We start from the raw sequence: 25,591 nt of genomic DNA on the forward strand, positions 1-25,591 counted from the left end.
TTCAAGGCTGCGTTACTACTATAGGTGCAACACTACTACTGTATCACTGGAGCTCCCAAGATAGGCTACAATGAAAAATGTCCTCCGAAGGCCTGTCAAGCCTACAGGGTTGAATCTTCTCAAAATATGAAGAATCAGATTTTAGGGTGATTATTTACATGCAGTACATCCAGACTGAAATACCTCAAATCAGGACCATTAGAGTCAGAGCAAAATACTCATCTTTGAAATGGGAGATAGACTAATTGACATCAACTCGTTGGCTGAAGATTATTCGAAGGAACACATTGCAGCTCCTCTGGCCCTACACGCCTTCAGTGGTACTGACTAAACGTCAGAATTAACCCTCTGAGGTCTAAGGTCTTTCAGAGGCTTTTAGGCTGCTTGCACCACCCTGACATTTTCAAGTATTTTCAGCTAACAGTAAGCATCTATGCAAAAGTGGAATATATGGTTGTATTGTGAAAAGCCTGACAAGAAATAATCTGAAAAAAATTGGATGTCATACAAACATGTTTTATTTAAATTGAGTATAAACACAACTGTACAAAAAAACAGGTTTCAGACGTCTTCAAAAAGTTCAAGAAAACACACAATAAATATATCTAGCCAAGACTTTTGAAGTTTGAATCTTGTAAACAAATGTGTTGGCAGCATAAAAGTGAAAAGGGCATTTAGAAATGTTTTGTTGTTTTCATACAAAATGCAAAAAAGAATGACTTTGTCACTGCCACTGCCTGTCTCATTTGAATACTAATGAGATAGGTGTGAAAAACCTCTAATGGCCCACACCCCCCTGTCAATCCCCATGTGCTCTGATAGCCCCAACCCCCCTGTCACTCTATGTCTGCTGTGTTTACCCTACCTGAAAGGGGCGTGTTGTCACCTCTGAATAGCCACTCAAGCACCGGTACTTTACATGTGAATAGCTATAGGTGTGGCTGCTACAGGCAGAGAGTACAGAATATGCAAAGATTTCTTTTCACTTTCTTTAAATTGGGCCAGCTATATAATTTATTTAATATATATATATTTGAAATCTGGAAGGTCTGAGGTTTCTAATGGCGTAACTTATGTGTTTCAATGACAAAAACTCACAGAGTTACAGATTTGTTTTTGGAGACATGTCAAATTGCCCTCTCAAGGGCACTTAGACCTCAATGGGTTAAACAGCAAAGGAAAGGTGTGACCAATGAAGATATTGAATCAAACATCAAAATTCATTTACATCTTTGCAGAAGTAGGAAACTCATGGGATCTTGTCGAACAGCTCCTCAATGGTGGTGAGGAGTTCGCCTGCTGCCTGTATTGATTTAGTCGCCGAGTGAAAAGCAGTAATGAAGCAAGAGAAATTCAACTAAAGAAAATGTCTGGGTCAAACCTTCAGGTTCGTCAGGGTCTCTCAATTGACCTATCAACTTTCCTACCGTGCAAGAGGGTCCTCAATCCCAGACAGCACGAAGCATCTTGCCGACGTTGGCTATTGGGCGGCGACATCGGGAAAACGTCGAGGCCTTTTTTGCCTTATAATCGTCATGCCAATTAGGTTGGTTTTAGATCGGCAAAATAGCGGCAGAAAAGACGGTTTCCTGCCATGGTTTGCCGATGGTTTGCCAACTTAACCCCAACATCGACAGTACGACGCTTTGCCGATCAATTCCCTGCAGTTCCCTTCCGATGGTTTGCCAACATAACCCCAACCATCGGCAACGCGACGTTTTACCGAGCAATTTCCTAATGTTTCCTCCCGATGCTTTGCCAACTTAACACCGACCATCATCTGACAATGTCCCAAACACAGTTTGCCGATGGTTTGCCAACCTAACCCCGACCATCGGCAACGCGACGCTTTGCAGATCATTTGAAGACCCCAAAACCAAAAGCCAGCGCCTGCTTGCTTGCAACCTGAGCAGCGCGAGCTCTGTTTGAAATTATTTCAGTTGTCAAGGGAACGAACATTTTCCGTTTACTTTACTGGACGTCGCAGCAGTAGTATTAGCCACCGCAATCGTTTTTAGTTAGGCATTACCATTATTTCTGTTGAAATGTAGGTTTCAGCATTACAAGTCAGGCTTGATTAAACATTAAATTAGGTTGCTGAAATAAATCTCTTCACCTGTCATGCTGTCTCGAATGACTCCTCATCGAGTTTCTAATCGATATCCGACCTCACTTTTTCTTACCGTTAGCAAGTTAGCTAACGTGTCAAACGTACCCAGCAACCAGGTGAGTTTTTGTTTGGTTTTATAAGTTATAGTTTGAGATGTCACATTGTATGTAGGTCGTGTGTAGTCTAACAGCGTTTTCTATTGTAATACAAATGTAGGCATACTGCTCCCGTAATCAAGTTTCCTGCTGGAGTCGGGCTGTTGATTCTTGTCTAGCCCATGATGACTGGTTGAAAGGACATTACAAAATAGGCTACGGTATGTAACACAACGATTTTCTTTGTTGAACTTGCAATGCACAGGAAACACACACCACGTGAAGTGAGATAAAATAATATTGCATCACATTCATAGCCCTTACTATAAGTAAGTTTAAAGGGGCATTCCACCGGTGGAGACATGAATATGTTACTGAAAGTGGGTCATATTTATAGTAGAATAGTAACATACATTTCTAATTTGGTGCCTTCTTGGCCAAGAAAAGGCAGAAAATGACTTTTTAGTGCTTGTGGATTTGTGACAACAATCCCCATAATGCACTGTGATGCTCAAGTTCCACAGGCCACACCCAGTTATTTGGGACTCTATGCATCATCCCTCCCTCAGCTTGCAGCCGGTGCATCACAGTGGGATAGACATCACTCGAAAGGAGAAGCTGGAGCACACTGCAGCTTAGTTTTCAAGACTTTATTTTGTGCACACACGCGACCAACGTTTCTGTGTTGCAACACCTTCTTCAGAGTCAAATGATAGCAAGAGAGAGACACACATTTCAAGACTTGACATTCACAGGTGATCCTACTTGGCAGTGTTAATATCGTCAACCATGACTATGACTAAAATATTTCGTCAATGCCCTTTTTTGATTTTCGTCATTTAGACTAAGACTAAGACTAAATTGGGAAGGCAATGACTAAAATATGACTAAGACTAAAATTGATTTTCGTCATTGTGACTAAGACTAAGACTACATTTTAAAAAGCTGACGAAATTAACACTGGTGTTAAATAAAATAGAGAAAAAGAGAACCAATGTGTGAAGAAGGTTTATTCTGTACAGTGTGATATATGTTAAACAAGGCCGACAGGCGGACAACAGATTAGGGCTGTCCACGACCAAGGATTTTGTTGGTTGACCAATTTCGTCATTTTCTCCGACTAATCGATTAATCGCCCCCCCCCCCCCCCCCCCAAAAAAAATTATAATTAAAAAAAAAATATATATATATATATATATATTTTTTTTACACATCACATTTTGACCCAGATAGCCCTACTAGGCCTAATGAATATTCGAAGTTCGAATTTACATAGTTTAAGCCTGTAAAACACTTACAATTAAAATTAATATTCAGTGATGGAAACAAACTGCCTATGGTAGAGATGACGCTCTCTGCCTGAAAGCAGTAGCCCAACTGGAGGGCAGAATCAATATCCCCGCGTTGACGTTTTCATCTATTTCGACATTTGTTGCAGCATTACTGTACAGTTGTTCACTGGAATGTCCATCAAGCGCTTAGTGTCCGTTTATGGTCTTAAATGATGCGCAGCGTTTCCCCCTTTAAATTACCCACGCAGGTTTTGTTTATCGCTGGACTGGAGTCTTGACAAGAGTTCTTGCCGTTCAGGGCAGCAAACAGAATTCTGATAAGTTTGTCGGTGAATGACTTAACGTAGGCCTACACACACACCCCAAAATATGTTCATATCTGGTGGTGGTTCTTTGGATGTTGGCCAACACGGAGTAGCCTACAATTGTACAGCAAAGTGGTATGGAAGCTAACAAAGTGCGACTTAGCACCATGACGTTGCAACATAGCATTTTGGAGCTTCAGAATATGTGCCGACACGACTTCACACTTTTTACACCGTCTGCAATAAACGGATAATTATGCGAGACGAGACAGATGCAGGCCCACAGACCTGTATTAACCTAGACTGGCAATGCCCCTCGAAATTTTCGGATTTCTCAGAGCCTCAGAATCGTAGTCCGCCATCTTAGTGGAGACTCCCGTAATTACGTAATGACGTCATGCACCGATGGGTTTTTAAAAAAATATTTTTTTTGCAACACTGGTTCACTAGTTAAGTTGGACCAGGCCATGTGTAACGTCTTTAGAACAATATCTGTAGTATAAATTAATGTTCTAGAAAAGTCTCGCTCTCAAGTGGCTCGTTATTTTCACAGCTGCAATGTGCTGTGCCGTGTTGTTGCTAGGTTACCTTCAGCGTCCTTGGGGGGGGGGCTGCTTCACTGAAAACGTACGGCTTATTTAAGAAATATACATACCAATATACACCGTTGTCATTACATCTGAGTTAAGTACATAACATAAGCTTTACACACGTAAGCATGGCCGATTCAGTGTCACAAATATCCACAAACCTGCATAAGCGGCAACGAAAACAGTCGGCTTCGGGGTTGCCAGATAACACTGATTATTTTCGTCCATTTTTACCCACAGACCGCCTTCCTCAATGGCCCCGATTGGGCGGGAAACCGCCCGATCTGGCAAGACCGCTCAGCTTCAGGCTCTCTAATAAAACGTTTGGAGGTAGTGAGGGTTATTTCATTATTGGAGTGAGAATTTAGACGTTACGCCTTGTCAAAATCTTACAAAAAATGACTGAAACCCACTTTGATAACGTTGTAATCACCGTTTGAAATCGTATGCATTCCTATGGCTCACAGCTGCGATAGTCTCCACTAGGCGGGGCTACGTCTGTGGGAGGAGCCCACAGGGCGCGAAAAAGGCAAATATGGCTGCGCCCATACAATCCGAAAAGCTGCCATTGGCTAGAGCCGCCCATTGCCAGTCTAGGTTAATACAGGTCTGTGTGCAGGCGGCTCCCTGTAGTTCTGTCAACCAATGGATTCAACGAGTCGAGTGAGGTATTGTAGCAAACGGTGCCGGGTAGTGTACGGGGCCGTGTGTATGAGAGAGGGAGGGGAGAGCAGCATCTGCCGTGGTAGTGAAGTTACATAATTAAACGCACCTGTCGTTCGAATTCGCGTGGTTCTTCTTGCCCGACGTTAGTGACCATTGGCTGACAAGCAGTAGTATCCTTTTCAAAAATAATCCCATGTTTTAGAGCTCCTTCCAGACATGGTCAAAATAACTTATATCCTTCTCAAACAAATCAACAACACGTCTTCCTTTGTCACGCCCTTCAAGTTAAGAGTCCTGAAAGAACTTTGACGAGATGCTGTTTTTTTTTCTTTTTTTTCTCCGCTGCGACCAATCGACCAATGGGATTCGGTCGACTGGAATTTTTTTTGGTCGACCAACGATTAGTCGATTATTTGCGGACAGCCCTACAACAGATGCGTCCCTCTATGCCAGTTCCAACCTTTTTTCCCCCCAAAACGCCCCGCTGGCCTCCTCCTAACCTGTCAACGCCCACCCCCCTCTGAGGATGTGCTTTTTGTTTATTGGTCATAGCCTATTGCCCATGGAAACTCCAAATAATGTGGCAGGCAGTGAAATGACGAGACAAAGCTTTATATTTTGCAGTTTAGACTATAATAAGGTCATCATGCTTGGATTTGGAAAAGAAGCATCTAATTTCAAATTTCACATAGATCAAGTGGCTACATTACAAATTACCAGATATTATTAGTACTAGGTTATTTATCAACCTTTAGGCTATCACGCCATTTCAGCGTCATGTGCATGTGGGAAAGAAACTAAACATCGCCAAATAGCCTAATAAATAAATTAAACCGTTTGGGTGAATCATGCGCTATGGGTTCACCCTTTGGATGCATTGTGCGCTTAATTTTCAATGCCAGCTTTTTACCGTCAAGGCACAAAGCAGTGAGCTTCAGTGGCAGAGTTTACCAAATTCATACGACTGCAAACCAATTACGAAGCAAAAGACGCGTTCTGTCCGGTGCTCTCTCTGAGCGCAAGGGAAAGCACCTGTGGGGTTCACGCGCCCGCCAGCAGAAAACGACTCTCCCTTGCAATATGCCCGAGAACATCAGTAACACAGCGTATGTGAAATGCAAATAGCCCATCTGTCTACTAGTTCGAGAACACTGACTACTCACTGAAACGTAGTGGCAGAATGTTTGCAAACTCACGTTTAGAGGAAGAGCTGTAGCGCTGCTGGTCACCTGTCAACTTATTACGGTTCCATTTCGTGGAGCGTTATGCAATGCTAACGCCCCTCTATCGGAGCACAAACATCTGTGTGAAATACTGCCTGCCGACTTCTAAATCGTTAATTTCCATTCTGATGAACCAAAATAGCTGCACAACGCGACACTATCAGCCGAAGTGTAGGCCTATCACAAGACCGTGAACATTAAGTGACACTCACAGTGGTGTTGGTGTGCTGTGGAGAAGGAACGAAGTTGACTACCACTGTCCAAACGCAAAACAATGCCGAAAATTGAATGCACCCCTCAGTTGTCTCACAATGCTATCAGCTTAGCCTTGCCGGTTTGGTTTTGACACGCATTCGCTCCAGGCCAAAATGCCTCTCTGCCTCCGCCTTGTGGACACAGGAGGAACAATTGAAGGAATGCGTTTCAGACAGCGTTTCAGACAAGGAATGCGTTTCAGACGGACGGACGGACAGCGGACGGACAGACCCTCTTATAGAGATGCTGGGACGCATCTAAAAAGAGAAGCAGTGTGCGGAGAAGGTTTATTCTGTACAGTCAATGATATATGTTGAAAAGAGAAGCAGTGTGTGGAGGAGTTCTATTATGTACAGTGTTGACTAAAATGACTAAAAATTGACGAAGACTAAAATTGATTTTCGTCATTTAGACTAAGACTAAGACTAAATTGGGAAGGCAAGGACTAAAATATGACTATGACTAATATTGATTTTCGTCATTGTGACTAAGACTAAATCAAAAAATGCTGACAAAATTAACACTGCTACTTGGTTTGGCTAAATTGGTCTGATCTCATTGCAGGTAATTGACCCCACCCCCCAACACCAGGACAAAATTGTAGACAATTAGAGAGCTTGCCAACTTCCCAAAACAAAATAAAAAAGTGAAAAAAACAATACACAAAGAACATTGTCAATAAAACCACAGCTACAATTATTACAAGACCACAGCCGCGATGCTGGAACAATTTGTTACAGAGAGCAAGACATATTATGTTCCTCATTTATGCCCTGAGGCTCCACTGAATTTAGAGTATGAATCCAAAATGCCTTTCTACGAAGCCTCTCTGTCTAATTGTCTGGTGTTGGGGGGTGGGGTCAATTACCTGCAATGAGATGAGACAAATTTAGCAAAACCAAGTGGGATCACCTGTGAATGCCAAGTCTTGAAATGTGTGTCTCTCTCTTGCTATCATTTGACTCTGAAGAAGGTGTAGCAACAGCGAAACGTTGGTCGGGTGTGTGCAAAAAATAAAGTCTTGAAAACTAAGCTGCAGTGTGGTCCAGCTTCTCCTTTCCAGCTATGCCAGTGACTTACTGGCAGTGTTGCCAGATGAGGCTGATGATTTCCAGCCCAAAAAATGCTCAAAACCCACCTGGAAGCACTAAATCCCGCCCAATTCTATTGATGTCGATGGGAAAGATTGGGCGAGTTTTCCTGTAAAATGCCATTTTTACCCGCAGACGGCTATCTCAAGCAGCCCAATTGGGTGGGAAACAGCCCAATCTGGCAACACTGCTTACCGGAGCCTCAATGCCAGTGATTTCAAAAGCACTGGGACAGTGATCTGTGATAAGTCTGTTAGAGCATTAGGTCCAACCCCCTATGGGTGGGGTTGAAAAGGTGGGAAAAGGCTTGTAGTCTCAACAGAAATCCACCTCTCTTACACTTCCTATGTCGATGATGCAAAATGACCATTTTTACATCATTGACATAGGAAGTGTTAAGAGATGAATGCGGGTTTCTCCTATCTCAGGGGGAATTGAGAGATTTTTGCAAGACCATTCAAAAGTATGACTGGGTGTCTAGCAATGGAAAGCCTAATGCAAAATGGGTGGAGTGTCCCTTTAAGAACTCCTGAGTTCATAGCCTTCACTGCAATGTGTTGCTCTCGTTTTCACAGTCAATTCACCACAAGTCAAAATCAGATCAACAGACAGGGACATCGGCCTTCTCTTGGGAATATGCCAGATATGCCATAACAAGAAAAAATGGTAAGTCTATCACTACATAAGATCCATAACAAAATACTCCTAGTTAAATCTTAAATGTGACCTGGTGGTATTATTGCGTGAATGCTTATGTTGCACACTTAATGAATAAGGTCCTCAAGTGTGTAGAGTTTCGCTGAGTTCGTTGTTTATTTACATTTTCCTCAGCATAACTGTACAGCTGACACCGCTGCCTTCTGTATCATAACAAAGCCTGTCACTTCCACGTTTCGTTCTTCTTATGTGACCGAAGTCACTGGCTACTGCACCAGAGAGAGTCTCTGCACTCATTGCTGGTCCTATGATGCCATCTATTGGCGAAAACGTGCAACAGCATAATTAAACTAAAAGACAACTTCTGACTGGACAACAAAAAGACAGGGAATGAGAATAAGGGAATAAGAAAAAGACAAAAATGGGGGGTCCACTACACTTGCATACAAACTGATTGTGATGCTGTCACTCATTTTCTAGTCTATATCTTGGACTGAAAAAGGATTACATTATTATGTTTTCAGGTGTTTTGCCCCTGCGGTTGTGAAGAGGATGCTGTGGAGGTGGCAGCATGAACGTGTCACACAGACATTGGCTAAACTACTCGGTAGGTACAACGAAATAAAAGAAACCACCCCCTCAACCCTGTTTATGCTGCACTGTACCTATTATAACCAGTTTTTATATAGACCATTATTTGAAATACTATGAGAGCCTTTCTGTTAGGATACTGTACAGCAGGGATGGGCAACTGGAGGCTCGGGCGCCACATGCAGCCCAACTTCTCACTTTAAAAAAAAAGAAAAAGGACAGTTTTTAACCCCCTATAAATCAATAGTGTAAGCATTCCGGTATAAATAAACAAAAAGTGAAGTATCCTTTTGTAAATTCTCTCAAGTGCGTGGTGATGTGGTTGTGGTAATTAAAAATGTTGGCCCACCTTACAATGAAAGTTGCCCACCCCTGCTGTACAGCCTACATCACTTGTACATGTCCTTACCAAATAGGACACTAGCTAGCTAAATGTAACTAATATGGTATTGTGAAAGTTATATGCCTAAATGTAAACCATAATATTAAATTGTGATGGACAGAAATCAACTAAACCAACATATTACATTGTGAATGTAGTTGCGCAGTGATACTGAGACCGACTTATTCCTGTCTTTATTTGCCAGGCTTCTACACTTGCCCTCAGAGTTCACATATGGTTAAGTGCACAGGTGGCCAGCCAGGTTCAGACTGATACTGGTAACAAGAGGAAAACATGCTGATTGGTAAGTGAGATCCCTGCTAAAAAAAATCCACACAGCACAACAAGTAAGCCTAGTTTGTGGTATCAAATGTAAAATGTAAGTTTCATCAAAAAGTTGTAGAACACATCTGAATAAATTGCAGGCCATCAAAGTAGTGAATGGGCAGGGAAAACACAACCAGTAGGCTTATGAATTACTTTGACTCAGCACAGCACAGCAGATGTGATGCTACCATTCCTTGGGAATATGACACAGAGGTCTGCTATTCCATTGTAAATATTGACTGGAAATGTTCATGTTTCAACTGTTTAAAAACATTGGACTCAGGGGAAAAAATCTCTAGGTGTATATAAGTGAAAGCCCACCTTTGCCATTGTGACACAGCACACAAGTATACACTGCACACAACAATTGCATTTTATGCCTCACCTGTGCAAGGGTGCAGCCTACATTGGCATCCCAAGGGAGCAGTATGTTGCAGTGTGGCGGGAAGGTACCATGCTTGGGGTACCTCAGTCATGGAGGATGGAGGAGAGAGCACTGGTTAATTACTCCCTCCACCAACCTGGCGGGCTGGGAGATGAACCAGCAACCTTTGGGTTGTTCAGCCCTGGGCTACAGGACACCCTAACCGCTTACCAATGACTGCCCCACTTATCCATGACTATATAAAAAATACCACAGAGTAGCGAGTACACTTTTAAATTAAAAGGGTCAATATAGATGATAGACTTTTCATCCACAGGCAGGACTTAGGCTACATACAGTAGATGGTGAAATCCTGCTTACAAAAACTGTTCTCAATAAATAGTTGTAAACTTTTGACATGTGAAAGTCATAGCCTAAACTGTAGGGTATGTTCTCATGTAAAGGGTGATTTTCACATCCAGCCCATGTTCACAGATTTTTTTTTTCTCCTGCAGGAATGATTCAACGATGGACATTTTGCTTAATTGTGGAAAAAAATAAATGGAAAAACGTCTATGATTTCTTGTGTTTTCATTGGTGAGGCATAGGCCTATGGTGAAGCAGGAAGACCTCAAATAAGGCGGAATTCCACTGCAGCGGTGAGAACATTCAGACGTCTTTTTGTTTATGGAAAGAGCTGATTTTCTGGCATGCTACGTGATTTTGACATGCTAGTTTCATAACTGCAACCTAAAATCAGCTGTTCCTCGAGACGTCCGGATGCTTTCCTCGCGCAGATGGGGTACGTCGAGTCCCACACAGCAGAGGACTCCGATGCGGAGCCGCGTTCAAGTCACCACATCCGTGTCACTGTCACATTCCTTTGGGTTCCACTTGGTGGATCAAGGTCGCCACCGTGCGCCGCCCCAAATTCTACCGTCAAAACGCGGACCATAATCGCATCCATATCTGATTCACAAACGCGGACGCGCTGTAAAATCTAACGGACGTTGGTACAGTTTTTGTTGGGGCAGACACGACCGAACAGCGCTCTCCAGTAAGTATTGATTTATTTATATTAGGTGATACACAAAGGTACAAAAAGTATATCTGAAGCTTTTATACTATCAATGCTTATTGATATTTCGTAGGATTCTGTTTTTTATGACTTTAAAAGTGTATGTTAACCCTAGTTGTTTTCAAAACGAGACAGCTAGTTCATTCATTCAAAGACATGGAGAACTACATTGGCTATTGTAGTATTTCCTAAATGCTGTTAAAATATGATGCCATCCGATACATGGAGGAAGTACAGTTGAATAAAAATTATCTACATTGTGCCCATTTTAACAGCCTTGTTTACGTTAGCTTGCTAGCCAGCTACTAGCAAACCGGTTGACTGAAGCAAACTTGTGTAAAGTTAAACGTAGGTCTAAGTGTTCAAATACTCTTATGAAACGGCTATATTGGTCTGAATTTGGCTCGTGGTACACTTTTACACGGATTGGTGATGCTCTCAACAGGATTGGCACCAACTGTGTTTTTAACGGTACAAATCCTAAAGCGGTGGCATCATGTTCTCCTCACGTTAACGAAATCCAGGCTAATTATTTATTAGCAATTAATGGATGGCCATGAACTGCGCCCTCGTCCCATATGCTGTCCATCATTGGTGAATGAATGAAGTAGCTGGGCTCATAGTTTGATAAAGATGTCCGTGGTTGGGCTACAAATATCTGAATTTGTTCTTAATCTTGTGCAACAGTAAACAGGTGGAATTACCTCTGGGTCGGACAGGGCTAGCCAGCTGTAATCCACCCTGCTACGGTGATGCCCGCCTGCCTCCCGGCTTTTACGACCAAGAGTAAGTAGGACATTGTACATCTTATAATATTCAACATCATTACTGTCACGGGATAGAGATGTGAAAGAGCGTTGTCCATTCCATATGCAATGCAATGTCTGATTGTCATCTTACGAAATAAATGAAAGCTCTAAGTTTAGCTCTGTTGCCTTTTCAGATCGGAGCGCTGATGTGTTGTTTCCCCGTCGACTGATGAGGGAAGGAAGAGAAGGCAGCCACCACGACATGCGATTGTTCAACATGACAGTGAGACAGAAAAATAATGTCAAGATAAATAAAAAATCATGATGAGTGAAGTTCTTCGTCAGGTTGTTTTTTTTTGGGAGATTATGTCCAGGTCTGTGTTATCTGTAGAATTAAATCTAAATGCTGTTAACTTTTGAAACGGTTAACTGGTTTAGTGTTCGTTTATTGGGATTATAGCATAATAAGAAAGTAACTCTATGAGCACGGATCCAAAATGGTCCCGGCCCGGAACATCTATGAGTCCGGAATGGGTCCGTAACTGATAAAAAGTAGTGGAACCGTGACGGATGCAATAAGTGGACACGGAATGAGTCCGCATCGGATGTCGCGCCTCCGAACCGGGCTCACTGCGGAGGTACGCTTCTGCACGCGGATCCGTTGCGGGTGACAAACGGGTCCCTTTGGAGTCCGCACCACGCCTCCGCATCGGATGATAGGCGGCGTGCAAGTGGACGCCGATACGGCCCCGTTTACCGGATCCGTACCGGAGGATGACCTCCGGATGGTGGACTACGGGGCGGATCCATTACGGTGTACTTTTGCTGTGTGGGGTAGGTCGTAATTAAGTCGTAATGAAATCGGTTAAACATTGGCTCATGAGCGGATATAAGGCGGGCAACCGTCGGCTCATGGTAGGACTATAAATAATTATATCGGCATAACGTTGGCTCCCCATCGCCTGTCGCCTATTTGCCGACGTCTGCCCAACATCTTGCCGATGAGCAAACGGTCCTTTCAAAGACGTCGTGCCGATGTATTTTACATCGGGCAAAAAGCATCTTGCCAACGTTGGCAAGACGTAAGTGTGCTGTCTGGGATGGTGCTTTCCTGGTGCTACTCACCCTGTAAACCACTGACTTCAACAACAACTCAGCCATTGTTGAATGCATTAAAGGTGGATAGGAGGGGAAGTAAAGGGGCCTGGAGGAGGACTTTGTCAGATGGTGCAGAATCAACCACCTGCAGCTGAGCACCACCAAAACCAAAGAAATGGTGGTTGACTTCAGACGAAACACCCCACCCCTGGTACCTGTCTCTATTGAGGGGAGATAGAAGTGACAGTCTGCACAAAAAGGCACCTGGGTGTACGCCTGGGGGCGTATTACAGAAAACTTCCTATCTTCAGTCGTCCTATCTTAACTTTTGACTTGAGATAAGATTTTTTCCAGTTTGGTATTACAGAAACAAATCCTAACTTCATTTAGGATTCTTATCTTATCTTTGGAAATCCTATCTTATCTTGAGTTAGGAATCCTAAAGTAGCGATCTAAACATCTACGATCGACTTTTTATGTCTGTTACCTGACGGCAAATGCACCGCTACCTAGCAACAGTTAGTGCGACGCAAGCTAGAATACACAGATTTGACTGCTGCTGCATCTCGCCGTCTGCGTGATATTACACCAGAGAGGAAGAGGACGTAAATATTTCGCTAAACTTTTTAAGCTCATTACTTTTAAAGCTGCAGTCTGCAGGTTTTGTTGTTGTCAAACGCCAAGTCCCGATTTTTGCATTTTAGGGGTTGTATAGTCGTATCAGAACGCTTGAAGTTAAAAATGTTTACCTTTGAAGTCGCAAAACGCAAGAAATTGCCTTTTTTTTAACTGAAAATGGAAAAATGAATGAACTTCCTGTCCCGCCTACGAGAAGTCGTGCATGACGATTGTGCTCGCCAGATGCGCGTGCACGACTACTCTCCTGCCTGGCACCTGTCCGGCAGTGACGTGACCGTCAGTATTATTCAGGCGGACATGGAAGATACAGTAAGTATCCCCTAAATCAAGTTCAAGTATTTGCACAACAGTGACCACCATAATAGGTACATAAATAATTACACGATGTTGACGATATAATACTATATTTCCATCAGTTATTTGTGCTATGGGGGGGTTATAGGCCTATCGTGTTATTTTAAAAAATATATATTTCGAATTGTACAGCATAGCATAAAAATGCTACTACTAGCTAACTAGATTTTGCATGTACACATTTGGCGATGGCAATGAAACTCATATAAATAATTGTTGATATGTATAGAGTGCTGATACATCCTTTGGAGAGGAGTCGGGGGCCGGGCCCTCCACCTCGTCCAGGTCCAGAGGCCGTGGTCGTCCACGAAACCGGAGCCGGTCCACCAGGCGCAGGGGGGATCTCCTCAGTCAGGAGGACGTGAGGAGAATCAATAACCTGCGCACTGAAAGGCTTGTGCACGGACGTGTGAGTTTTTTTCTAACTTACATTCATGATTCCCATGTACAGAATATTTCCCCTTTTTGGCAGTGGTCTCAAAAGTAAAAAATAATAAATTAACAATAATAATTAAAATACATACATTTTAAAAACCCAACAGCTTCCTTCCCAAGACAAAGTAAAAGTACTTTTGTGGTGTAATTACAGCAGCACATGATATTACACTGTTACACCGTTTACTCCATTTTACCTACCTATTGAGATAGACTTTATTACTGGAAAACCAATAAAAACCTAACAAGGACCCACCACAAACTCAACCCAACCTCTGCAGAATCAGCTTATTGTAAGACAAGTACATTGGTCTACTTTTTTACTCAGATAAGTTACCTGTGTTGGAAAGAAACTGTGTTTCTTTTGTTTACTTTTACTTTGTCCACCACTGCTGTCAAAGTACCTGACTAAAAAGTTGACCGGTGTTCTCGTCTTGTGATCTGTTCTACGATGGTTAGCTGAAGTTTGTGGTGGCTCCTTAGGTTTTTCAGTAACAACAGTCATCTGGTACAATGGACTAGATGGTGCAACAGTTATGTAGTATCAATCATGGGCCTATGTTGTACTGCGACCATCAGTAATTTGACTGACACCTAATTTTGTAATCTCCCTCTATTCCTCTCTCTTTATATATCTATCTCAGGGACAAATTCGACGCCTTTCACTCGATCAGGCCCACGAAGTACTGGATGAGTGTTTCACAGAAAATCCAGGCCTTATTTTTAATATTTTGCGGCGCCTGCGAGACCCTCAAGCTGCCCCTCCTCCTGGCTCTGGACAGCCCTCCTGGTGTGTGTGTGGGAGGTGTCGGGAGATGCCCACCCTGGTTGAGCAGAAGTGCTGCAGCGAGGTCAACTGTGTCACGCTACTGCCTGAAATGGAGGCCTATGTGCTGGACCAGGGTGGGCTCTCCTTAGCCCGCGTTCTATGGAATGACCTGCGGGTCCTGGTGGAGGAAGAGCACGACCGGGAGAACACCAGGCAATTCCGCCATGCGGCCTACCGCCAGTACATTGCCTGGACAAGAGGGACACTGGGTGCAGGGCGCAGAGTGGTCATCCCAAGTTGCTGCGTATGGGCAATAAGGGACAGGTTCCCTGACCCGGATGGGCAATACCGGGGCTTTGTTCCCAGGAGGGTGTAATTATTGGTTATTATTATACTTTTCCTATTCCTCTTGTTATTGTTATTGTTATTGTGCATTAAAATATTGTTTGGTTAATATTTTGTTTCTATCCTTATTTGCACACAAACAGTTTTATGAATCTACAATCTGTCATCGCATTATAGTACCCTGTAACTCACTTTACATTCATATTACTTTCATATTCTTCAGTAATAATTCAACACATTATGGTGAACAAGTTTTAATGAAGTGTTATGGCAATCTTCCACTTGAAGAAACCAGTTTCAATACAAGATGAAAAATAGGGATCAGAGGTCCAGTGTGAAGCCTCCCTCTTGGTCTATGGGCTGTAGCAATGTGATACCTACAGAAAGGTCAAAGGAAAATTGAAGAATGAGATGTTAGTTGAACAGCATTGAATGTAATGAAGAACAATATTTCAGGAAATGGAGCTTCATATTTTTTGTGATTTGCACCTAAACAAGAACAAGACATTACTTTTCCCCATAGAATACATCATTTACATTTTTTTGGACGTATGATTGACACTATTGCATTCATACCACTATTCACACTGATAACAGAAGCCGAGTGGGCGAGGCTGAGACATGGCACTAACCGGTTAGGCTGCAGACAAGGCACAGTCCTGGATACTGCATGAATGGTCTGGAATTTAAACAGAGCAGGAGATGATTAGATGTTTTGTATACATTCAACTTTGAACTTGAATCTCCAAATGTGGCATTCAAACACAGGGTACAGGAACTGACCGTTTTGGCTGCGAATGAAGGCCCATCACTGGGCAGAGGTAGCAGCTGGTTTGGGTGGAGGCTGAGACAGGGCGATGACCGTTTGGGCTGCAGGCGAGGGCGCACAGTAGGGCTACTACATGTAAGTTTCTGCAAACAAAACAGGAGTTGGTTAGGCGTGTTGTGTATATTCAAAGTAGGTTAGATGTGGCCCTTGGGTACTGAACTTTACAAACAGTGACTGTGCACTCACCTGTCGAACAACAGAAGATGACACGGGGTGGTGGCAACAGCAGGTGAATGGGCTGACAGTAGAGATGCAGACCGCAGTTGGGAGACCTGGGTAGAAGCTGAGACAGGGCGATGACCGTTTGGGCTGCTGACGAGGGCACAGTCCTGGGTGCTGCATGAGACTTCTGGGAATGAAACAGAGTTGGTTAGCTGTGTACATTCAACTTTGATGAATTCTCCATTTGGAGATTCAAGTTCAAACACAGGGTCCAGGCACTGACCGTTTTGGCTGTGGATGAAGGCCCATCACTGGGCAGAGGCAACAGCTGGTTTGGGTGGAGGCTGAGACAGGGCGATGACCGTTTGGGCTGCGGACGAGGGCACAGCCGTGGGCAACTGGGTACTGCATGAATGGTCTGCAAATGAAAGAGTTGGTTACCGGTAGTTCTGTTGTGTATATTCCACTTACCGGTAGGTTAGAGATGCACTGTATAGGATGTGGCCAGAGCAGATGATGCAACTACACAGCTCATTGAAACTGTGCTTCCTATTGCCCAATTAGGTATTTTCATGAATATTTACCGAATAATAATCCAATATTTGTTAGTATGACCAAAGTGCAGTAATTTTTGCAGCTAAAAATGAATATGACAATGGAGGAGATCTCCCTTGTCATGTATGAAAAGTGCAATTTTGATAAGGTAACACTTGTAAATGGGCAGCAAGAATTCTGGATATGAACAACTAAAAATATTACAGTACATATGGCCCTTGGATAGTAAAATTCACAAACTGTATCTGTGCACTCACCTGTTGGACTACAGAAGATGACACTGGGTGGTGACAACAGCAGGTGAGTGGGCAGAGAGTAGGCTCTAGCTGACCAGTAGGGAAGCAGACTTTAGAGTCCTGTGCAGAGGCTGAGACAGGGCGATGACCGTTTGGGCTGCAGACGAGGGCACAGTCCTGGGTGCTACATGAATGATCTGCAAATGTCACAGTACAGCTAGTTAGGTGTGTCGTATAAATTCAGATGGATAGTTGTTAGGCTTGGGCGATGTCCCCCTAATTGACAGCTGACGATGTTTACAGTGAGACGATGCGATGGACGATGACATCGCCTCATGGGGGGGGGGGGGGGGGGGGGGGGCGCGTAATATTTATTTTAAAAAAAATATATTGATATATTTTGTATTTATTTTTATTATTCATCTTCAGCTAAGTTATTATTTAATTCTATTTAATTTAAGAGTAAGTGAAATATATTAATATTATTATTACATTCTGGGGGATTTTTTTTTTTAAACCTCCTCAGCGTTCTTGCTCAGCTGCTTTGTGAGATGGTCGCTGAGATGCAGAGATCCCCCGCTGACCCCTCCCCCTCGCCCTTCTCGTCTCTCCTCCCGTGTCACCTGCAAGCCCAGTGCTTGCTACTTTACCATCAGTTCATTGCGTGGCGTTTTTGGGAGACTTGTCAATAAATTTGTTACATCTGTGCGTTATTTATCGTAACTATTTTAAGACGACATATGCGCTGCGTTTTTGCACAGGCTAGTAGGCTATAACTTTAGCCCCTCTCGCTCACCAGAAAACTAAATGGGAACGAGATGAGAACCCACGCGTGATTGCGTGCCCTCTCGAGAGGCTTTGCCATGGATTTTAGCCCCGACTTTGTCAATTCCTAGCTCTAGAATACGGAATGTTTTGTTTAGGTCATATCGAGACTTTTTTCCCCTCATCAATGGAGTTGATCAATGGATAGTTCTACATGGCGGTGAAGCCATGAAGACAAGTGGGCGGACATGGAACCGCTTGCTCACCTTATTGACAGTGGGCTTATCAGAAGTGTACACTCTTGAGTGGCTGCTTCACAAGACATCTCCACCGCGAATAGCGATTAAACATTTTGAGGTGAACCGTTAAACATGAAATGTTGAACTGTCGCAATTGCCGAACGTGTTGCTTATCGTCATGTTACTCCGGAGGAGCCAGCTAGGCGATGCGTAAAGAGTCCCCTTTGTAGTCAACAACTTAGGTAACAGAAATAAATGAACGATATCACTTAGGTCTACTTACACACATCTGCAGCAAACAATAGTTGGGCTTAGTTCACAAGTTTTTTTTTTTTAATTCCATTGAGTTTTTTTCGTAGTTATATAATTCACTCCGCTTGGGGCTTGTGTTCACAACTTGTCTTGAAAACCGCTGCTAGTACTACGGATTTTACGGTAATGTGAAGTCAAGTACCGTAATGATTACTATAGCAGCGGCTTCAAAAATACACAAGTAGGCCTACAAGATTCCTTGGCATCACGATGTTTGCCGTCCATCGTGATGCCAGCTGTCCATCGCCGATGGACGATGATATCGTCTATCGGCACAACCCTAATAGTTGTGTTGTGTACATTTGACTTTGATGAGCTCTCCATTTGTGTATATTCCACTTAGGTTAAAAGTGCCCCTTGGATAGTGAATTTCACAAACAGTATTTGTGCACTCACCAGTCAAACTACAAAAGATGACACTGGGCAGCAGGTGAGCGGGCAAAGCAGGCCCTGGCTGACCAGTTGGGCTGCAGACGAGGGCAGAGGCTGAGACGGGGCGGTGAGCAGTTAGGCTGCAGATGAGGGCACAGCCGTGGGTACTGCATGAATGGTCTGCAAAATACAGAACAGCTAGTGAGGTGTGTCGTAACAATTCAGATGGGTAAAATTTACCATTTGGTGATTGAGATTCATAAACATTGTGTGAGCACTGACCGGTTCAGCTACATGTGATGAATCATCACTGGACAGAGGTAGCAACAGCTGGTTAGGGCAGAGGCTGGGGCAGAGGCTGAGACAGGGCGATGACCATTTGGGCTGCTGACAAGGGCACAGTCGTGGGCTACTGGGTACTGCATGCAATTATCTTCAAACGAAACAGGAGTTGGTTAGTTTTGTAAATGATGAAATGACTATTTGGAGATTCAAGTTAAAACACAGGGTACAGGAACTGACCATTTTGGCTGCGGTTGAAGGCACATCACTGGGCAGAGTAACAGCTGGTTTGGGTGGAGGCTGAGACAGGGCGATGACCGTTTGGGCTGCAGACGAGGGCACAACCGTGGGAACAGTATGAATGGTCTGTCAATGAAACAGAGGAGTTGGTTAGCTGTGTTGTATATATTCCACTTACGAGTAGGTTAGATATTGCCCTTGGGTACTGAAATTCACAAACAGTGACTGTGCACTCACCAACAGAAGATGAAACAAGGTGGTGGGAACAGCAGGTGAGTGGGCTGAGAGTAGAGATGCAGACCGCAGTTGGGAGACCTGGGTAGAAGCTGAGACAGGGCGATGACCGTTTGGGCTGCTGACGAGGGCACAGTCCTGGGTGCTGCATGAGACTTCTGGGAATGAAACAGAGTTGGTTAGCTGTGTACATTCAACTTTGATGAATTCTTCATTTGGAGATTCAATTCTTCATTTTGGAAGTTCAAACACAGGGTCCAGGCACTGACCGTTTTGGCTGCGGATGAAGGCACATCACTGGGTAGAGGTAACAGCTGGTTTGGGTATAGGCCGAGACAGGGCGATGACTGTTTGGGCTGCAGGCGAGGGTGCACAGTACTGCAAATGAAACAGGAGTCGGTTAGGTGTGTTGTGTATATTCAAAGTAGGTTATATGTGGCCATTGGGTACTGAAATTCACAAACTGTGTCTGTACACTCACCTGTCGAACAACAGAAGATGACACGTGGTGGCAACAGCAGGTGAATGGGCTGACAGTAGAGATGCAGACCGCAGTTGGGAGTCCTGGGTAGAGGCCGAGACAGGGCGATGACCGTTTGGGCTGCTGACGAGGGCACAGCCGTGGAAACAGTATGAATGGTCTGTCAATGAAACAGAGGAGTTGGTTAGCTGTGATGTATATATTCCACTTACGAGTAGGTTAGATGTTGCCCTTGGGTACTGAAATTCATAAACCGTGACTGTGCACTCACCAACAGAAGATGAAACAAGGTGGTGGGAACAGCAGGTGAGTGGGCTGACAGTATGTATGCAGAGGAGGGCAGAGGCTGAGACTTGTACCAGTAGGGATGCTGAGGAGGGCAGAGGCTGAGACTTGTACCAGTAGGGATGCTGAGGAGGGCAGAGGCTGAGACTTGTACCAGTAGGGATGCTGAGGAGGGCAGAGGCTGAGACTTGTACCAGTAGGGATGCTGAGGAGGCATTATGACAGTCTTCACTGCAGCATTACTATGGGAGAAAATAGAACTCAAGCAGCGTTAGATGAGTACAGCGGCATGTTGACATTTTCAGGAGTGATCATGTCAAGACCAATGAACAGTATAAACCAGTGTTTTTTTTTTACATTTGGTCTATTACTTTTCGCTACAATGAATGGACTACAATGTCAAGACATCATCTTAAAACTTACCAGCACCCCGACACGATTGCTTGTCCAGAAGCTCCTGCATGGTGGGTGCTGGCACACCCGCTAGTAGTCCATGTCGGCGTGGGTCCTCGGGCCTGTCTTGTGAACGACGGGGTAGACCACGGCCCATTGACAAACGCTTTCCGATGATGGCTCTCTGGAGTTCCGGAATGTAGCAATAGTCCTTGTCCTCTTTCATTATGTACAAGCTCCACATGGCAGACTTTTTGTTGTACAACTTTCGGCATCTAACAAACAGATCCCAAAGACCACACATGACCACCAGCAACCCCAGACCTTGACACCAATAAATAACATGTAGTACTTTTAGTGTTACTCGATGTTTCCATTTGATTAATGACATGGATGTGCTGATCACTTACTGTAGTGAGCCATCAGGTCTTCTTTTGGGTTGCCTGTGCACATGGTGATTGTAGTCCAGGGCAGCAAGCAGGATTCTGGCTTCGTACACGGGAGGGGTGAAGCAAAAGCGCTTGCTGGCATACATCAAGATATGGTTGTTGAAAGACTCCAACTCAGCAGTTGACCTACAAATACAAAAGAAAAGGGTGGAGAAGACAGTATCCATATGAAACCAAGCGCTTTTCATGTTTACATACTACTAACATTTATTTGTGTGTGAAATGTAGTTTGACGCATAAGTTGCAGTGAGCATGAACGCAAGCAAGACAAAGATAAATTATGTGCATGATGTATGTGACCCTTTGTATTCAATATGACAGCATGCAGACAAGGGAGTAGGCAATACATACAAATACATGTGTTATGTGTTTAACAATGTGGGTGGTGTAGAATATGATACGATTGGACAGGGGTCAATGCAAGTATGTTGGTTGTGGATGACAGTTGGATGTGGCTGTTGTTTCAAGAATTCATAATTCATATTATGTCATTACCTGAAGTGCAGGTACTTTGGTACCTGCTGTAGCCAGCGCTGGTTGCGAATGATTTCTGCCAGGGCGTTGTGTGCCTCAGAGCCCCTCAGCACCCAGTCCTTGTTTCTATCACCCAAGGGGCCGTGCAGACATTCACCCGGGGAGCGGTGTAGACATTCATCCACACCCCACTCATGTTCATTGGCCACATGGTGTAGAAGGGCAATCCAAAGGTCCTGGTACAGGATGCCATGATACAAAAAGTTATGTACAGTCAGAAAATCTCAATTTATTTTCAAAAATGCAACAGTAGCAAAGGCCTGCCATTACATAGAGATTTGAAGAGTGTATGACAACTCACAAAGAATTCGTCGTAATTTTCAGCTGTTTTGCAGCAGAACCAAAAATGGTTGCAGATGTCCTTCATCCACTGCAGTAGGATGGAACAACCCTTACGCTGGCCAGCCTATGAATAAATAATTAAAAATAGTAAGATATTGCAGAGAATGTCCATTGTCATGTACACAGAGGAGGCAAACCTAAGATGAACTGGAAAGACACCTGTGAGAAATGTGAACTGTATACAACACTGGAAAAAATGAGGCAATTGAGAATGGGGGTATTGGGACACAATTTCGTTAACTGGATGAAATCAGCTTGAAATGACAAGTCACCGCCACAGAAAAACAAATAAAACAGTATGTCTCATCGGACGGACACACATATTATGACCAGCCGGGGAAGCCCTGACCTAGTGTTTAGAGAGGTGGACTTTAGATCACAGTGTTGCAGGTTTGAATCCTGTCCTTACCAGTTCTCTCTATACCTCCCTCCATGGCTAATGTCACAGAAGTGTGCTGTAATTATAAAACACTCACAGCGTGGATCTTCTTTCCCAGGTTTTTTGACCCATGCCACATGTCCAATGAATGGAACACCCCGGTGTCCTTGTATTGTCCACGTTTTGGATCTGTGACATTCAGGAAGGAATACACATAGAGTACATTTTGATATGGAGTACTAGTAAAAAACACAATTGTAACCAAGTCCATGCTCTGCTTTACAGGATGGATGTTTGCCCACATAGGTAATACAGCAGATCCATATTTACACACACCATGCATTTACACAGCACTTTGAAATCATGTAATTGAGTAACCATATCAATATAATGTCTTTTAGTTCTAAAATGTTTAACAAATAATTAAACAAAAAAAATACTTAGAAAATTAGAACTACTCAAACAACCGGCAAAGCTCGCCTGTGAAAACACTTAATTCATGGTGCAGAAATAAGCCTTACTGAAAAGTGCAGATATCTGAGAGTGAGCATCGGTGCAAATTTCCGCTATCTTCAATTCCTTTGACAGTGTGTCAAAACTTCTCATGAAGCCCTCCTTCTCCATCCTTACAGACACCCTCTGCGTTTCTCTCTTGTTGATGTTCTCAACATGCACGACCTCCTTGCTGTCATTGTCCATTACAGTGTATGTGCAGTATTGAGCACAAAACCCAGGGCTGTCCATGCGGCCATCAGCTGTTTGAAGAGCAGAGAGGGAACAAATGAATGAACAAATGAATCATAAAGGAGGTGGGGAAAGTTAAGAGCCTTCACGCAACACAGAGAAATGGGAAGGAGAGATTAAATATCAGAAGTCGGGAATAGCATGGCAGCTGTCAATCACTCCTCCGGCTCCTCTCGACCTATGAAACAGCTGTTGTGCTCCACATCAGGTGTTCTTACCCAAAAGAACGACACTCTCCTTTGACTTCAGCCTGGACACAACTTCCTCCCGCTTCACTTGCCAGAAATCTTTTATAGCATCCACACAGTACCAGTCCTGTACGCGGAAAAAGGTGGCTCGATTTACAACACCCATGTTCAAAAACCGGAACAAAAGGGCCGTCTTCGCGTAGTTGTTACCAGACAACAGAATGTTGGTTGCCAACATGAAGTCCCCAGCCTGCATCCCAAACTTGAACATGGGCTGTGAGTTCCACTGCCAGACACAGTGACCATTTTCACAGATCTAGGAAAACATAAAAAACATGTATAATGTCAGTGTGTGTGTGTGTGTGTGTGTGTGTAGTTTAGAATAACTAACCAATGGAACAAGGCTTCTGTATTGTAAACTTACCCATTCCAGAATGATGGCTGTACCTCTCTCCTTGCACTTTACATGGTATGGTCCTGGAACACCACACTGAGAAGTTGGGCAATGTGATATTGGCAGGGTGAGGTACTCAGCCAGTTGTTGAAGGCACACATGGTACACCATGGACACTCTTTCTCCAAGGATGACGTCCTCCTTGTCCACTTCCACCTTCCCGGGCAGTGGTGGTGTAGAGCAGCTGTCCATGTCCGGAATGTCATGGACGGTGTCATCCAAGCCAATCGACTCGAGATTCTCCACCCTGATGTTTGTCTTACAGCCTGCACCAGCACTATTGGAATACAAATGTCTCTGTTCAAAACCTGTACCCAGTCAGACTGGAGAGTCAGTGCAAGAATTAATTTTACTAACAGGCTAGTACCAACACAGGCCTGTACAGGTGTATAAGTGCATTGTATGTGCATCAGATATATGTGCATTATCCAGATGTAAATAGCTTAGACTACCACTACCAAGACATCCGCTATATTTGGAAGTGATTAAAATTATGGTTAGTGTTGTACAAAGATACATGTACTGCACAACCACATTGTGTGTTTATAAGAACATATGTTCCAGCAGAATTGCATGCCAAAGTCCATTTCTTACCGTAGACAGAGAGGAGGAACATAGTCCTCGTCATCATCATCCTCGTCATTGCCGTCATCGTCCTCCTCATCATCATCGTCGTAGTCATCATCATTGTAGTCGTCATCATTGTAGTTGTCCTCATCTCCATCCTCAGACATTGCCACATCAGTGTCCAGACACCAGGTTGGGTCTTCTTCCCAGTCAATGCTGAAAGAGAGTAAGAGAGAATGAGAGAAAGAAAGGCATGTCTGTTAAATACAGCTTAAAACCTTCGTTTTTCTCTGTTTTCTTTTTTTTACAGTCTTCACACATGTAAATGATTTTTATTCCAGGGACCAGTCACATCTCACATTACCACATGTACAGTATATCACGAAAGTGAATACACCCCTCACAGTTTTGCAGATTTTTGAGTATATCTTTTCAGAGGAAAGCATTACAGAAATGTAACTTTGACACAATGATTAGTGACCTTTTAACAACATATTTAACCACTTAAATTTCTTGTTCACTCAGAAAAAAACAAAATGCAGCCATTAATGTTTGAACATGTACTCACAAAAGTGAGTACACCCCCAGATTAAAATCCGGTAGAGAAGGGGCTATGTTGGCTCGAATCGTCTCGAAATGAAACAAAATGAAAAGGGATGACAAGGGAGGTCATCAGTGTGCATTTCAACCTTTCTTTGCATTGAACTTTTAAATTTTGAGTCTGCAACTGGCTTAAATAGATTGGTGTGAGATTTGACTGCAATCCTATGGAGAATATCATGATCTGCTTCAGTAGTCACAGTGCATGTTGACATGCATGTTTCTTTTAGGTGTATTTCAGATTGCCAATGTTGACAGCATTCATGCATCCCCAAACCATGTCAGTCCCACTACCATGCTTGGCTTATGAGAGGATACACCATTTTTGTAAAACTCACTTGTTTACCACCACACATGCTTGACACCATCTAAAGCAAATTTGTTTATCTTGGTCTCTTCAGATCACACGACATGGTTCCAGTGATCCATATCCTTGGTCTGTTCATCTCTCTTGAGACCAAGACAAACAAATTTGCTTTAGATGGTGTCAAGCATGTGTGGTGGTAAACAAGTGAGTTTTACAAAAATGGTGTA

General features: G+C 43.5%; 2 protein-coding genes and 3 long non-coding RNA genes across 5 annotated transcripts; 3 read left to right on the forward strand and 2 right to left on the reverse strand.

Moving 5' to 3' along the window:
• The first annotated feature begins 8,160 nt into the window (after nt 1-8,160).
• LOC134443168 (uncharacterized) lies at nt 8,161-10,522 on the forward strand. Its single transcript, XR_010033582.1, has 4 exons — nt 8,161-8,293; nt 8,809-8,891; nt 9,463-9,561; nt 10,464-10,522. It is a non-coding gene; the product is annotated as an uncharacterized LOC134443168 (long non-coding RNA).
• A 328-nt stretch (nt 10,523-10,850) lies between these two features.
• On the forward strand, nt 10,851-12,028 carry LOC134443171 (uncharacterized). The gene is made up of 3 exons (XR_010033586.1): nt 10,851-11,005; nt 11,714-11,812; nt 11,970-12,028. It is a non-coding gene; the product is annotated as an uncharacterized LOC134443171 (long non-coding RNA).
• Nucleotides 12,029-13,680: 1,652 nt separating this feature from the next.
• Nucleotides 13,681-15,446, forward strand: LOC134443131 (uncharacterized). Its single transcript, XM_063193047.1, has 3 exons — nt 13,681-13,821; nt 14,096-14,275; nt 14,946-15,446. Exons 1-3 carry the CDS (start codon nt 13,681-13,683, stop codon nt 15,444-15,446), a joined length of 822 nt encoding a protein of 273 aa, XP_063049117.1.
• A 3,529-nt stretch (nt 15,447-18,975) lies between these two features.
• LOC134443176 (uncharacterized) lies at nt 18,976-20,008 on the reverse strand. The gene is made up of 5 exons (XR_010033592.1): nt 19,911-20,008; nt 19,645-19,799; nt 19,408-19,533; nt 19,168-19,318; nt 18,976-19,065 (listed from the first exon to the last, which is right to left on the reverse strand). It is a non-coding gene; the product is annotated as an uncharacterized LOC134443176 (long non-coding RNA).
• Nucleotides 20,009-20,427: 419 nt separating this feature from the next.
• LOC134443132 (uncharacterized) lies at nt 20,428-24,624 on the reverse strand. The gene is made up of 10 exons (XM_063193048.1): nt 24,485-24,624; nt 23,861-24,167; nt 23,467-23,752; nt 23,026-23,259; nt 22,602-22,693; nt 22,085-22,189; nt 21,745-21,959; nt 21,211-21,375; nt 20,831-21,075; nt 20,428-20,649 (listed from the first exon to the last, which is right to left on the reverse strand). The coding sequence occupies exons 1-10, from the start codon at nt 24,622-24,624 to the stop codon at nt 20,636-20,638; spliced, it is 1,803 nt and encodes a 600-aa protein (XP_063049118.1). The 3' UTR covers nt 20,428-20,635.
• Between the last annotated feature and the right edge of the window lie 967 nt (nt 24,625-25,591).

Source organism: Engraulis encrasicolus, unplaced genomic scaffold (assembly GCF_034702125.1).
Source record: "Engraulis encrasicolus isolate BLACKSEA-1 unplaced genomic scaffold, IST_EnEncr_1.0 scaffold_28_np1212, whole genome shotgun sequence".
Lineage (NCBI taxonomy): Eukaryota > Metazoa > Chordata > Actinopteri > Clupeiformes > Engraulidae > Engraulis > Engraulis encrasicolus.

Bases quoted from the DNA above. Each gene is read 5' to 3' on its own strand.
- LOC134443132 (XM_063193048.1), bottom strand. From the start codon at position 24,624: ATGTCTGAGGATGGAGATGAGGACAACTACAATGATGACGACTACAAT. The intron at 23,753-23,860 runs GTAAGTTTACAA...ATGTTTTCCTAG, and splicing joins CAGCCATCATTCTGGAATGG to ATCTGTGAAAATGGTCACTG. The intron at 21,376-21,744 runs GTAATGACATAA...TTGTATTTGTAG, and splicing joins CCAAAGTACCTGCACTTCAG to GTCAACTGCTGAGTTGGAGT.
- LOC134443131 (XM_063193047.1), top strand. From the start codon at position 13,681: ATGAACTTCCTGTCCCGCCTACGAGAAGTCGTGCATGACGATTGTGCT. The intron at 13,822-14,095 runs GTAAGTATCCCC...TGATATGTATAG, and splicing joins AGGCGGACATGGAAGATACA to AGTGCTGATACATCCTTTGG. The intron at 14,276-14,945 runs GTGAGTTTTTTT...TATCTATCTCAG, and splicing joins AAAGGCTTGTGCACGGACGT to GGACAAATTCGACGCCTTTC.